The 14156-nt window shown below is 46.3% G+C and overlaps 1 protein-coding gene across 3 annotated transcripts in view; it reads right to left on the reverse strand.

The window, feature by feature from the left end:
* LOC110510416 (regulator of G protein signaling 22) overlaps positions 1–14156 on the reverse strand; it is an 83728-nt gene that overhangs the window by 19235 nt on the left and 50337 nt on the right. For 2 of the 3 annotated variants that reach the window (XM_090215703.1, XM_090215710.1), the window contains exons 11-18: positions 14120–14156; positions 9701–9895; positions 9422–9514; positions 8466–8638; positions 6645–6807; positions 6133–6297; positions 4615–4683; positions 4142–4303 (exon numbers count right to left, since the gene is read on the reverse strand). The exon at positions 14120–14156 is cut by the window's right edge and continues 65 nt beyond it. In XM_090215703.1, coding sequence (XP_090071829.1) covers positions 4142–4303; positions 4615–4683; positions 6133–6297; positions 6645–6807; positions 8466–8638; positions 9422–9514; positions 9701–9895; positions 14120–14156 — 1057 coding nt within the window. The remainder of the gene's footprint in view (positions 1–4141; positions 4304–4614; positions 4684–6132; positions 6298–6644; positions 6808–8465; positions 8639–9421; positions 9515–9700; positions 9896–14119) is intronic. The other variant, XM_090215706.1, reaches the window with a different exon arrangement.

Genomic DNA, 14156 nt, shown 5'->3' on the forward strand with positions numbered 1-14156 from the left:
TAGACCCCAGAGATAGCAGCACCAGATTACCAAGGCCCAGTGTAGACCCCAGAGATAGCAGCACCAGATTACCAAGGCCCAGTGTAGACCTCAGAGATAGCAGCACCAGATTACCAAGGCCCAGTGTAGACCCCAGAGATAGCAGCACCAGATTACCAAGGCCCAGTGTAGACCCCAGAGATAGCAGCACCAGATTACCAAGGCCCAGTGTAGACCCCAGAGATAGCAGCACCAGATTACCAAGGCCCAGTGTAGACCCCAGAGATAGCAGCACCAGATTACCAAGGCCCAGTGTAGACCCCAGAGATAGCAGCACCAGATTACCAAGGCCCAGTGTAGACCCCAGAGATAGCAGCACCAGATTACCAAGGCCCAGTGTAGACCTCAGAAATAACAGCACCAGATTACCAAGGCCTAGTGTAGACCCCAGAGATAGCAGCACCAGATTACCAAGGCCCAGTGTAGACCTCAGAGATAACAGCACCAGATTACCAAGGCCTAGTGTAGACCCCAGAGATAGCAGCACCAGATTACCAAGGCCTAGTGTAGACCTCAGAGATAACAGCACCAGATTACCAAAGCCCAGTGTAGACCCCAGAGATAACAGCACCAGATTACCAAGGCCCAGTGTAGACCCCAGAGATAACAGCACCAGATTACCAAGGCCCAGTGTAGACCCCAGAGATAACAGCACCAGATTACCAAGGCCCAGTGTAGACCCCAGAGATAACAGCACCAGATTACCAAGGCCCAGTGTAGACCTCAGAGATAACAATACCAGATTACCAAGGCCCAGTGTAGACCCCAGAGATAGCAGCACCAGATTACCAAGGCCCAGTGTAGACCTCAGAGATAACAGCACCAGATTACCAAGGCCCAGTGTAGACCCCAGAGATAACAGCACCAGATTACCAAGGCCCAGTGTAGACCCCAGAGATAGCAGCACCAGATTACCAAGGCCCAGTGTAGACCTCAGAGATAGCAGCACCAGATTACCAAGGCCCAGTGTAGACCTCAGAGATAACAGCACCAGATTACCAAGGCCTAGTGTAGACCCCAGAGATAGCAGCACCAGATTACCAAGGCCTAGTGTAGACCTCAGAGATAACAGCACCAGATTACCAAGGCCCAGTGTAGACCCCAGAGATAACAGCACCAGATTACCAAGGCCCAGTGTAGACCCCAGAGATAACAGCACCAGATTACCAAGGCCCAGTGTAGACCCCAGAGATAACAGCACCAGATTACCAAGGCCCAGTGTAGACCCCAGAGATAACAGCACCAGATTACCAAGGCCCAGTGTAGACCTCAGAGATAACAATACCAGATTACCAAGGCCCAGTGTAGACCCCAGAGATAGCAGCACCAGATTACCAAGGCCCAGTGTAGACCTCAGAGATAACTGCACCAGATTACCAAGGCCCAGTGTAGACCCCAGAGATAGCAGCACCAGATTACCAAGGCCCAGTGTAGACCCCAGAGATAGCAGCACCAGATTACCAAGGCCTAGTGTAGACCTCAGAGATAGCAGCACCAGATTACCAAGGCCCAGTGTAGACCCCAGAGATAGCAGCACCAGATTACCAAGGCCCAGAGTAGACCCCAGAGATAACAGCACCAGATTACCAAGGCCTAGTGTACACCTCAGAGATAGCAGCACCAGATTACCAAGGCCCAGTGTAGACCCCAGAGATAGCAGCACCAGATTACCAAGGCCTAGTGTAGACCCCAGAGATAACAGCACCAGATTACCAAGGCCCAGTGTAGACCCCAGAGATAGCAGCACCAGATTACCAAGGGCCAGTGTAGACCTCAGAGATAACAGCACCAGATTACCAAGGCCCAGTGTAGACCTCAGAAATAACAGCACCAGATTACCAAGGCCCAGTGTAGACCCCAGAGATAGCAGCACCAGATTACCAAGGGCCAGTGTAGACCTCAGAGATAACAGCACCAGATTACCAAGGCCTAGTGTAGACCCCAGAGATAGCAGCACCAGATTACCAAGGGCCAGTGTAGACCTCAGAGATAACAGCACCAGATTACCAAGGCCCAGTGTAGACCCCAGAGATAGCAGCACCAGATTACCAAGGCCCAGTGTAGACCCCAGAGATAACAGTACCAGATTACCAAGGCCCAGTGTAGACCCCAGAGATAGCAGCACCAGATTACCAAGGCCCAGTGTAGACCCCAGAGATAGCAGCACCAGATTACCAAGGGCCAGTGTAGACCCCAGAGATAGCAGCACCAGATTACCAAGGCCCAGTGTAGACCCCAGAGATAGCAGCACCAGATTACCAAGGCCTAGTGTAGACCCCAGAGATAGCAGCACCAGATTACCAAGGCCCAGTGTAGACCCCAGAGATAACAGCACCAGATTACCAAGGCCCAGTGTAGACCCCAGAGATAACAGCACCAGATTACCAAGGCCTAGTGTAGACCCCAGAGATAACAGCACCAGATTACCAAGGCCCAGTGTAGACCCCAGAGATAACAGCACCAGATTACCAAGGCCCAGTGTAGACCCCAGAGATAACAGCACCAGATTACCAAGGCCCAGTGTAGACCCCAGAGATAACAGCACCAGATTACCAAGGCCCAGTGTAGACCCCAGAGATAACAGCACCAGATTACCAAGGCCCAGTGTAGACCTCAGAGATAACAATACCAGATTACCAAGGCCCAGTGTAGACCCCAGAGATAGCAGCACCAGATTACCAAGGCCCAGTGTAGACCTCAGAGATAACTGCACCAGATTACCAAGGCCCAGTGTAGACCCCAGAGATAGCAGCACCAGATTACCAAGGCCCAGTGTAGACCCCAGAGATAGCAGCACCAGATTACCAAGGCCTAGTGTAGACCTCAGAGATAGCAGCACCAGATTACCAAGGCCCAGTGTAGACCCCAGAGATAGCAGCACCAGATTACCAAGGCCCAGAGTAGACCCCAGAGATAACAGCACCAGATTACCAAGGCCTAGTGTACACCTCAGAGATAGCAGCACCAGATTACCAAGGCCCAGTGTAGACCCCAGAGATAGCAGCACCAGATTACCAAGGCCTAGTGTAGACCCCAGAGATAACAGCACCAGATTACCAAGGCCCAGTGTAGACCCCAGAGATAGCAGCACCAGATTACCAAGGGCCAGTGTAGACCTCAGAGATAACAGCACCAGATTACCAAGGCCCAGTGTAGACCTCAGAAATAACAGCACCAGATTACCAAGGCCCAGTGTAGACCCCAGAGATAGCAGCACCAGATTACCAAGGGCCAGTGTAGACCTCAGAGATAACAGCACCAGATTACCAAGGCCTAGTGTAGACCCCAGAGATAGCAGCACCAGATTACCAAGGGCCAGTGTAGACCTCAGAGATAACAGCACCAGATTACCAAGGCCCAGTGTAGACCCCAGAGATAGCAGCACCAGATTACCAATGCCCAGTGTAGACCCCAGAGATAACAGTACCAGATTACCAAGGCCCAGTGTAGACCCCAGAGATAGCAGCACCAGATTACCAAGGCCCAGTGTAGACCCCAGAGATAGCAGCACCAGATTACCAAGGGCCAGTGTAGACCCCAGAGATAGCAGCACCAGATTACCAAGGCCCAGTGTAGACCCCAGAGATAGCAGCACCAGATTACCAAGGCCTAGTGTAGACCCCAGAGATAGCAGCACCAGATTACCAAGGCCCAGTGTAGACCCCAGAGATAACAGCACCAGATTACCAAGGCCCAGTGTAGACCCCAGAGATAACAGCACCAGATTACCAAGGCCTAGTGTAGACCCCAGAGATAGCAGCACCAGATTACCAAGGCCCAGTGTAGACCCCAGAGATAACAGCACCAGATTACCAAGGCCCAGTGTAGACCTCAGAGATAACAGCACCAGATTACCAAGGCCCAGTGTAGACCCCAGAGATAGCAGCACCAGATTACCAAGGCCCAGTGTAGACCCCAGAGATAGCAGCATCAGATTACCAAGGCCCAGTGTAGACCCCAGCGATAGCAGCACCAGATTACCAAGGCCCAGTGTAGACCCCAGAGATAACAGCACCAGATTACCAAGGCCTAGTGTAGACCCCAGAGATAGCAGCACCAGCTGGACCTCCAGCCAGAACAGAAGGTTTGGTTTCAGTCTTACCTTGTACCTCTGGACCTCCAGCCAGAACAGGACGTCATTCTCCAGGAAGTCTCCTTTCAGCGAGACGAAGCGCCGGAACTGATGACACGTGACGGGGTTGAGCAGGGCCCTCCGGAGAGCCAGGATCTCCCCTGCAGAGGTCATCCACGTCCCCTTGACCTGCTGCAGGAGAGGAGCGGTTAAACACGCAGGAACATACAGCCGGGAGGCTTTAAGGTGAGGAACAACTCAGAGAGGAACAAAATTGGTCATAGAAGTCTACAGACATGATGTTCTAGATCCATGGATGGGCAACATTTTAGAAAACTAGAATAAATTATAATGGACCTATATATTTTTCTGACACGCCAAAATAGATTTTGACAAACAAAATTGGTTCCCAAATACAATCTGTCCGATAATCCCGATGTGAAAAAAGTTTTCCCAGCGTTGCTCTATGACGTTAAAAAGATTGACAGAGGACCAGAGATCACCTTCCACACCTCTCTCTTGTTCCTGTGTCGCTGGTAGACCTGGTCCGACACCCCGTCTTCACCCCGAGGCTGAAAGAGCAGCAGTCAGAAACACAGTACGGCTGGACAGAGACTTCAGCAAGACACCTCTGGTCCTCTGCAGTATCTACACCTCTCTCTCTCCGTCTCTCTCTCTCTGTCTCTCTCTCTCTCTCTGTCTCTCTCTCTCTCTGTCTCTCTCCGTCTCTCTCTCTCTCTCTGTCTCTCTCTCTGTCTGTCTCTCTCTCTCTCTGTCCGTCTCTCTCTCTCTCTCTTTCTCTGTCTCTCTCTCTCTCTCTGTCTCTCTGTCTCCGTCTCTCTCTCCATCTCTCTCTCTCCGTCTCTCTCTCCGTCTCTCTCTCAGTCTCTCTCTCCGTCTCTGTCTCTCTCTCTCTCTGTCTCTCTGTCTCTCTGTCTCTGTCTCTCTCTCGTCTCTGTCTCTCTCCTGTCTCTCTCTTGATGAGGTTTCACATGGCAGAGCTGATGCCTCTACAGTACCTAGCCTGGCTTAGGGCCGTAGCGATACTGTACACATAGAATTCAACAGTTAGAAGGCCATATAACATATAGATATGTATCTTGATATCTGGAAGCCAGATCCCCTCTAATCAGGGACGGATTTAGACCTAGAAGCCAGTTCCCCTCTAATCAGGGACTGATTTAGACCTAGAAGCCAGTTCCCCTCTAATCAGGGACTGATATAGACCAGGAAGCCAGTTCCCCTTTAATCAGGGACTGATTTAGACCAGGAAGCCAGTTCCCCTTTAATCAGGGACTGGTTTAGACCTAGAAGCCAGTTCCCCTCTAATCAGGGACTGGTTTAGACCTAGAAGCCAGTTCCCCTCTAATCAGGGACTGATTTAGACCTAGAAGCCAGAAGCCAGTCCCCCTCTAATCAGGGACTGATTTAGACCAGGAAGCCAGTTCCCCTCTAATCAGGGACTGATTTAGACCTAGAAGCCAGTTCCCCTCTAATCAGGGACTGATTTAGACCTAGAAGCCAGTTCCCCTCTAATCAGGGACTGATTTAGACCAGGAAGCCAGTTCCCTTCTAATCAGGGACTGATTTAGACCTAGAAGCCAGTCCCCCTCTAATCAGGGACTGATTTAGACCTAGAAGGCAGTTCCCCTCTAATCAGGGACTGATTTAGACCTAGAAGCCAGTCCCCCTCTAATCAGGGACTGATTTAGACCTAGAAACCAGTTCCCCTCTAATCAGGGCCTGATTTAGACCTAGAAGCCAGTTCCCCTCTAATCAGGGTCTGATTTAGACCTAGAAGCCAGTTCCCCTCTAATCACGGACTGATTTAGACCAGGAAGCCAGTCCCTCTCTAGTTAGGGACTGATGTAGACCAGGAAGCCAGTCCCCCTCTAGTTAGGGACTGATTTAGACCAGGAAGCCAGTTGATCAGTCAGTAATCCGGACCTCGTAGGGTCAGGTTGTAATCCCCCTGATACAAGCAGATGGAGAGCTGGCTAGATGAGACCCTGGACTCCTACCCTGACTCTCTGCTGCTGTCTCTCATTGAACTCCGGCGTCGTCAGGAAGACAGGCAGCCATCTTGTTTCTATGTGGTTCCTGGTGATGCTCTGAATGTCCACCAGGACAGGAGCACACAGACGGTCATGGAGCAGTCTCCCCCAGCCACCAGCCAGACGCATCACCTAGAGAAGAAACACACACACATACACACCACACACACCACACACACACACACACACACACACACACACACAGACAGACACAGACGGTCAGGAAGAGAAGGACACACACACACACACGCACAAAAACACAGGCGCACACACACACACACACAGACAGACACGCACAAAAACACACAGGCACACACACACAGACACGCACAAAAACACACAGGCACACACACACAGACACGCACAAAAACACACAGGCACACACACACACACGCACAAAAACACACAGGCACACACACACACACAGACAGACATGCACAAAAACACACACACCATCACAGAAGAGACTGTGACATTACCTCCTCCTGTTGTTGTCTGGTGGCAGGACTGTCAGGCCCAAAGAAGTATTTCCTATTGAGGTATTTGTCCTTAATGAGTCTGGACTTGTCCTCTCTCTGGGCCTTGTCTTTATGGGGGATTCTCCTGTAATTCTCTATGTCCTGCCAGCAAGCCAGGTGTATACTGTAGACACACACACACACACACGTCAGAACTATACACATTATTGACAACTGAGCTATAGATCATTAGGATCATTGAGGTAGAGATCATTGGGATCATTGAGGTAGAGATCATTGGGATCATTGAGGTAGAGATCATTAGGATCATTGAGGTATAGATCATTAGGATCATTGAGGTATAGATCATCAGGATCATTGAGGTAGAGATCATTGAGGTAGAGATCATTGAAGTATAGATAATTGGGATTATTGAGGTATAGATCATTGAGGTAGAGATCATTAGGATCATTGAGGTATATATCATTGTGGTATAGATCATTGAGGTATAGGTCATTAGGATCATTGAGGTAGAGATCATTAGGATCATTGAGGTAGAGATCATTAGGATCATTGAGGTAGAGATCATTGAGGTATACATCATTGAGGTATACATCATTAGGATCATTGAGGTATAGATCATTGAGGTATAGGTCATTGAGGTATAGATCATTGAGGTAGAGAATATTGAGGTATAGATCATTAGGATCCTTAAGGTATAGATCATTGAGGTAGAGATCAGTTAGGTAGAGATCAGTGAGGTAGAGATCATTGAGGTAGAGATATTAGGATTATTGAGGTAGAGATCATTGAGGTAGAGATCATTGAGGTAGAGATATTAGGATTATTGAGGTAGAGATCATTGAGGTAGAGATCATTGAGGTGGAGATCATTGAGGTAGAGATCATTGAGGTATAGATCATTGAGGTAGAGATCATTGCGGTATAGATCATTGAGGTAGAGATCATTGAGGTAGAGATCATTGAGGTATAGATCATTGAGGTAGAGATCATTGAGGTAGGGATCATTGAGGTAGAGATCATTGAGGTAGAGATCATTGAGGTATAGATCATTAGGATAATTTAGTTTTGTACTGACATGACCAGGAATAATGATTTGATCCCTATAGATAAACACGACACTTGTTTGATAGAAGGTGTGTTTATGACAGAAAGGATCATAGGAAGGATGATAGGAAGGATAGTGTAGGGAGGATGTGAAGTGTATAGAACTAGAGTTTCACCTGGCGGTGTTGTCCTGTAGGAAGGATGTGAAGTGTATAGAACTAGAGTTTCACCTGGCGGTGTTGTCCTGTAGGAAGGATGTGAAGTGTATAGATCTAGAGTTTCACCTGGCGGTGATATCCTGTAGGAAGGATGTGAAGTGTATAGAACTAGAGTTTCACCTGGCGGTGTTGTCCTGTAGGGAGGATGTGAAGTGAAGTGTATAGATCTAGAGTTTCCCCTGGCGGTGTTGTCCTGTAGGAAGGATGTGAAGTGTATAGATCTAGAGTTTCACCTGGCCGTGTTGTCCTGTAGGAAGGATGTGAAGTGTATAGATATAGAGTTTCACCTGGCGGTGTTGTCCTGTAGGAAGGATGTGAAGTGTATAGAACTAGAGTTACACCTGGCGGTGTTGTCCTGTAGGAAGGATGTGAAGTGTATAGATCTAGAGTTTCACCTGGCGGTGTTGTCCTGTAGGGAGGATGTGAAGTGTATAGATCTAGAGTTTCACCTGGCGGTGTTGTCCTGTAGGAAGGATGTGAAGTGTATAGATCTAGAGTTACACCTGGCGGTGTTGTCCTGTAGGGAGGATGTGAAGTGTATAGATCTAGAGTTTCACCTGGCGGTGTTGTCCTGTAGGAAGGATGTGAAGTGTTGTAGCTCCGTGCGGTGTCCTAGCAGAGAGCCCAACCTGTACCCTCTGTACCTCTCTGGGACGGCAGACCACATAGCTGGAGACCTGGCGACCTCTAGTGGTGGAGGAGGGGGCCTGCAGGCCTGGGCCACAGCATGCTGGGAGAGAGAATCTCAATTGGACTAAACCCTTCTCACTTCCTTCTGAAGGTTTTGAGAAGGAGGTGAGGAGATAGGATGCGAGGAATCAAGGAAATACAATTGAAATTCCCCAAATCCTTACTAGAGATCTATGCCCATATTTGAAAAGCTTCTCGGAGTAGAAGTGCTTCATCTATGATCAGTTTTGTCTTTCAGATCAGCACTTCAGGGGGGACTTGATCCTAGATCAGCACTTCAGGGGGACAGGGGGGACTTGATCCTAGATCAACACTTCAGGGGGACTTTATCCTAGATCAACACTTCAGGGGGGACTTGATCCTAGATCAGCACTTCAGGGGGGACTTGATCCTAGATCAACACTTCAGGGGGACAGGGGGGACTTGATCCTAGATCAGCACTTCAGAGGGACAGGGGGGACTTGATCCTAGATCAGCACTTCAGGGGGACTTGATCCTAGATCAACACTTCAGGGGGACAGGGGGGACTTGATCCTAGATCAACACTTCAGGGGGGACTTGATCCTAGATCATCACTTCAGGGGGACAGGGGGGACTTGATCCTAGATCAACACTTCGGGGGGACTTTATCCTAGATCAACACTTCAGGGGGGACTTGATCCTAGATCAGCACTTCAGGGGGGACTTGATCCTAGATCAACACTTCAGGGGGGACTTGATCCTAGATCAGCACTTCAGGGGGGACTTGATCCTAGATCACCACTTACTACTCAGACTGTTACATAGATCATGCATTGGAGCGTTGGACTTCAATAGAGCTCACCTGTTCCAGTCTGTGTACAGCCTCCTCGTACAGCGTCTTCAGTTCTCCGTACGGCTCTGACTCCACCTGGCGAGTCTCCTCCCGTACAGCCACCTGAGAGAGAACGCGCAGTAACAATGAATCCACGACATCAAATATCCAGACCATAACACACATCTTACGAATCTGACTAAGGAGAGATGCACGAACAGGAGAGTCTGTCCGTTTCGGCCGATAAGCTATTTCAACTATAGCGCGTAAAAATACAAATAAACTTTAAAGATAAGGACTCACTCACACCTTCTGGAAGGTGTCTGTGTCCCTGGTGGTGAGCAGCGTCCAGGGCTCCAGGAGGAGGGTCAGAGTGTGTTCCTCCACCCAGTCAAACAGCTCCTCAAACGGGGGAGTGAGACAGGTGTACACCCTCTCTCTGCTCTCCTCCTCCACCTCAATGCTACTACGGGCAGCACTGCACACGTAGGTTGAATACAGCAACTGGAGGGGTTAGAATGAGAACCGTAACTAATGGGTCAGACGGTCATCTTCATCATCATCACTATCATCATCATCATCACTATCATCATCATCACTATCAACTGGAGGGGTTAGAATGAGAACCGTAACTAATGGGTCAGACGGTCATCTTCATCATCACTATCAACTGGAGGGGTCAGAATGAGAACCGTAACTAATGGGTCAGACGGTCATCTTCATCATCACTATCAACTGGAGGGGTCAGAATGAGAACCGTAACTAATGGGTCAGACGGTCATCTTCATCATCATCAGTATCATCATCATCATCATCACTATCAACTGGAGGGGTCAGAATGAGAACCGTAACTAATGGGTCAGACGGTCATCTTCATCATCATGACTATCATCATCATCACTATCAACTGGAGGGGTTAGAATGAGAACCGTAACTAATGGGTCAGACGGTCATCTTCATCATCATCATCATCACTATCAACTGGAGGGGTTAGTATGAGAACCGTAACTAATGGGTCAGACGGTCATCTTCATCATCATCATCATCACTATCAACTGGAGGGGTCAGAATGAGAACCGTAACTAATGGGTCAGATGGTCATCTTCATCATCATCAGTATCATCATCATCATCATCACTATCAACTGGAGGGGTCAGAATGAGAACCGTAACTAATGGGTCAGACGGTCATCTTCATCATCATCAGTATCATCATCATCATCATCATCACTATCAACTGGAGGGGTCAGAATGAGAACCGTAACTAATGGGTCAGATGGTCATCTTCATCATCATCACTATCATCATCATCATCATCACTATCAACTGGAGGGGTCAGAATGAGAACCGTAACTAATGGGTCAGACGGTCATCTTCATCATCATCATCATCACTATCAACTGGAGGGGTCAGAATGAGAACCCTAACTAATGGGTCAGATGGTCATCTTCATCATCATCACTATCATCATCATCACTATCAACTGGAGGGGTCAGAATGAGAACCGTAACTAATGGGTCAGATGGTCATCTTCATCATCATGACTATCATCATCATCACCACCATCACCATCGTCATCACTATCATCATCACCACCACCATCACCATCATCATCACTATCATCTTCACCCTCATGGCTATCATCATCACCACCACCATCTTCATCATCATCATCATCATCATCTTCATCATCATGACTATCATCTTCATCATCATGACTATCATAATCCCCACCATCATCATCCTCACTATCATCATCACCATCACTATCATCCCTATCATCATCATCATCACCACAATCATCATCACCACTATCATCATCATCATCATCATCACTATTATCATCATCATCACTATCATCTTCCTCATCATGACTATCATCATCATCACTATCATCTTCATCATCATGACTATCATCATCATCACTATCATCTTCATCATCATCATCACTATCATCTTCATCATCATGACTATCATCATCATCACTATCATCTTCATCATCATCATCACTATCATCTTCATCATCATGACTATCATCATCATCATCATCACTATCATCTTCATCATCATCACCACCATCATCATCACTATCATCTTCATCATCATCATCTCATAAAATGCCTGTAATATAGGGCTCATTAAATGCCTGTAATGTAGGGCTCATTAAATGCCTGTAATGTAGGGCTCATTAAATGCCTGTAATGTAGGGCTCATTAAATGCCTGTAATGTAGGGCTCATTAAATGTCTAATATAGGGCTCATAAAATGCCTGTAATGTAGGGCTCATAAAATGTCTGTAATGTAGGGCTCATTAAATGCCTGTAATATAGGGCTCATAAAATGCCTGTAATGTAGGGCTCATTAAATGTCTAATATAGGGCTCATAAAATGCCTGTAATGTAGGGCTCATTAAATGTCTAATATAGGGCTCATAAAATGCCTGTAATGTAGGGCTCATTAAATGCCTGTAATATAGGGCTCATAAAATGCCTGTAATGTAGGGCTCATTAAATGTCTAATATAGGGCTCATAAAATGCCTGTAATGTAGGGCTCATTAAATGTCTAATATAGGGCTCATAAAATGCCTGTAATGTAGGGCTCATTAAATGTCTAATATAGGGCTCATAAAATGCCTGTAATGTAGGGCTCATTAAATGCCTGTAATGTAGGGCTCATTAAATGTCTAATATAGGGCTCATTAAATGCCTGTAATATAGGGCTCATAAAATGCCTGTAATGTAGGGCTCATTAAATGTCTAATATAGGGCTCATAAAATGCCTGTAATGTAGGGCTCATTAAATGTCTAATATAGGGCTCATAAAATGCCTGTAATGTAGGGCTCATTAAATGCCTGTAATGTAGGGCTCATAAAATGCCTGTAATGTAGGGCTCATTAAATGTCTAATATAGGGCTCATTAAATGCCTGTAATGTAGGGCTCATTAAATGTCTAATATAGGGCTCATAAAATGCCTGTAATGTAGGGCTCATTAAATGTCTAATATAGGGCTCATAAAATGCCTGTAATGTAGGGCTCATTAAATGTCTAATATAGGGCTCATAAAATGCCTTTAATGTAGGGCTCATTAAATGCCTGTAATGTAGGGCTCATTAAATGCCTGTAATATAGGGCTCATTAAATGCCTGTAATGTAGGGCTCATTAAATGTCTAATATAGGGCTCATTAAATGTCTAATATAGGGCTCATTAAATGCCTGTAATGTAGGGCTCATAAAATGCCTGTAATGTAGGGCTCATTAAATGTCTAATATAGGGCTCATAAAATGCCTGTAATGTAGGGCTCATTAAATGTCTAATATAGGGCTCATAAAATGCCTGTAATGTAGGGCTCATTAAATGCCTGTAATGTAGGGCTCATTAAATGCCTGTAATATAGGGCTCATAAAATGCCTGTAATGTAGGGCTCATTAAATGTCTAATATAGGGCTCATAAAATGCCTGTAATGTAGGGCTCATTAAATGTCTAATATAGGGCTCATAAAATGCCTGTAATGTAGGGCTCATTAAATGCCTGTAATGTAGGGCTCATTAAATGCCTGTAATATAGGGCTCATAAAATGCCTGTAATGTAGGGCTCATTAAATGCCTGTAATGTAGGGCTCATTAAATGCCTGTAATATAGGGCTCATAAAATGCCTGTAATGTAGGGCTCATTAAATGTCTAATATAGGGCTCATAAAATGCCTGTAATGTAGGGCTCATTAAATGTCTAATATAGGGCTCATAAAATGCCTGTAATGTAGGGCTCATTAAATGCCTGTAATGTAGGGCTCATTAAATGCCTGTAATATAGGGCTCATAAAATGCCTGTAATGTAGGGCTCATAAAATGCCTGTAATGTAGGGCTCATTAAATGTCTAATATAGGGCTCATAAAATGCCTGTAATGTAGGGCTCATTAAATGCCTGTAATGTAGGGCTCATAAAATGCCTGTAATGTAGGGCTCATTAAATGCCTGTAATGTAGGGCTCATTAAATGTCTAATATAGGGCTCATAAAATGCCTGTAATGTAGGGCTCATTAAATGTCTAATATAGGGCTCATTAAATGCCTGTAATGTAGGGCTCATTAAATGTCTAATATAGGGCTCATTACATGCCTGTAATGTAGGGCTCATTAAATGTCTAATATAGGGCTCATTAAATGCCTGTAATGTAGGGCTCATTAAATGTCTAATATAGGGCTCATAAAATGCCTGTAATGTAGGGCTCATTAAATGCCTGTAATGTAGGGCTCATTAAATGTCTAATATAGGGCTCATAAAATGCCTGTAATTTAGGGCTCATAAAATGCCTGTAATGTAGGGCTCATTAAATGTCTAATATAGGGCTCATAAAATGCCTGTAATATAGGGCTCATTAAATGCCTGTAATGTAGGGCTCATTAAATGTCTAATATAGGGCTCATAAAATGCCTGTAATGTAGGGCTCATTAAATGTCTAATATAGGGCTCATAAAATGCCTGTAATGTAGGGCTCATTAAATGCCTGTAATGTAGGGCTCATAACATGCCTTTAATGTAGGGCTCATTCAAATTAGGGAAGGGGCTTGGACATTTGGCCCATGCTTTGGATGAGAGTTTCCATTGATTGGGGTGGAGACTTCGCCTGTATCGTTAATATATTCTATCCTACATCTCTCACCAGAACCTAATCCAGCATCAGACGCAATTACCCCCCCCCCCTTCCCCCAGGGATCCAATCTTACATGAGCCTGTCTCTGTACCCTGTAGGGATCCAGTCCA

This window comes from Oncorhynchus mykiss, chromosome 2 (assembly GCF_057628025.1).
Source record: "Oncorhynchus mykiss isolate SJ-2025 chromosome 2, ASM5762802v1, whole genome shotgun sequence".
Classification (NCBI taxonomy): Eukaryota; Metazoa; Chordata; class Actinopteri; order Salmoniformes; family Salmonidae; genus Oncorhynchus; species Oncorhynchus mykiss.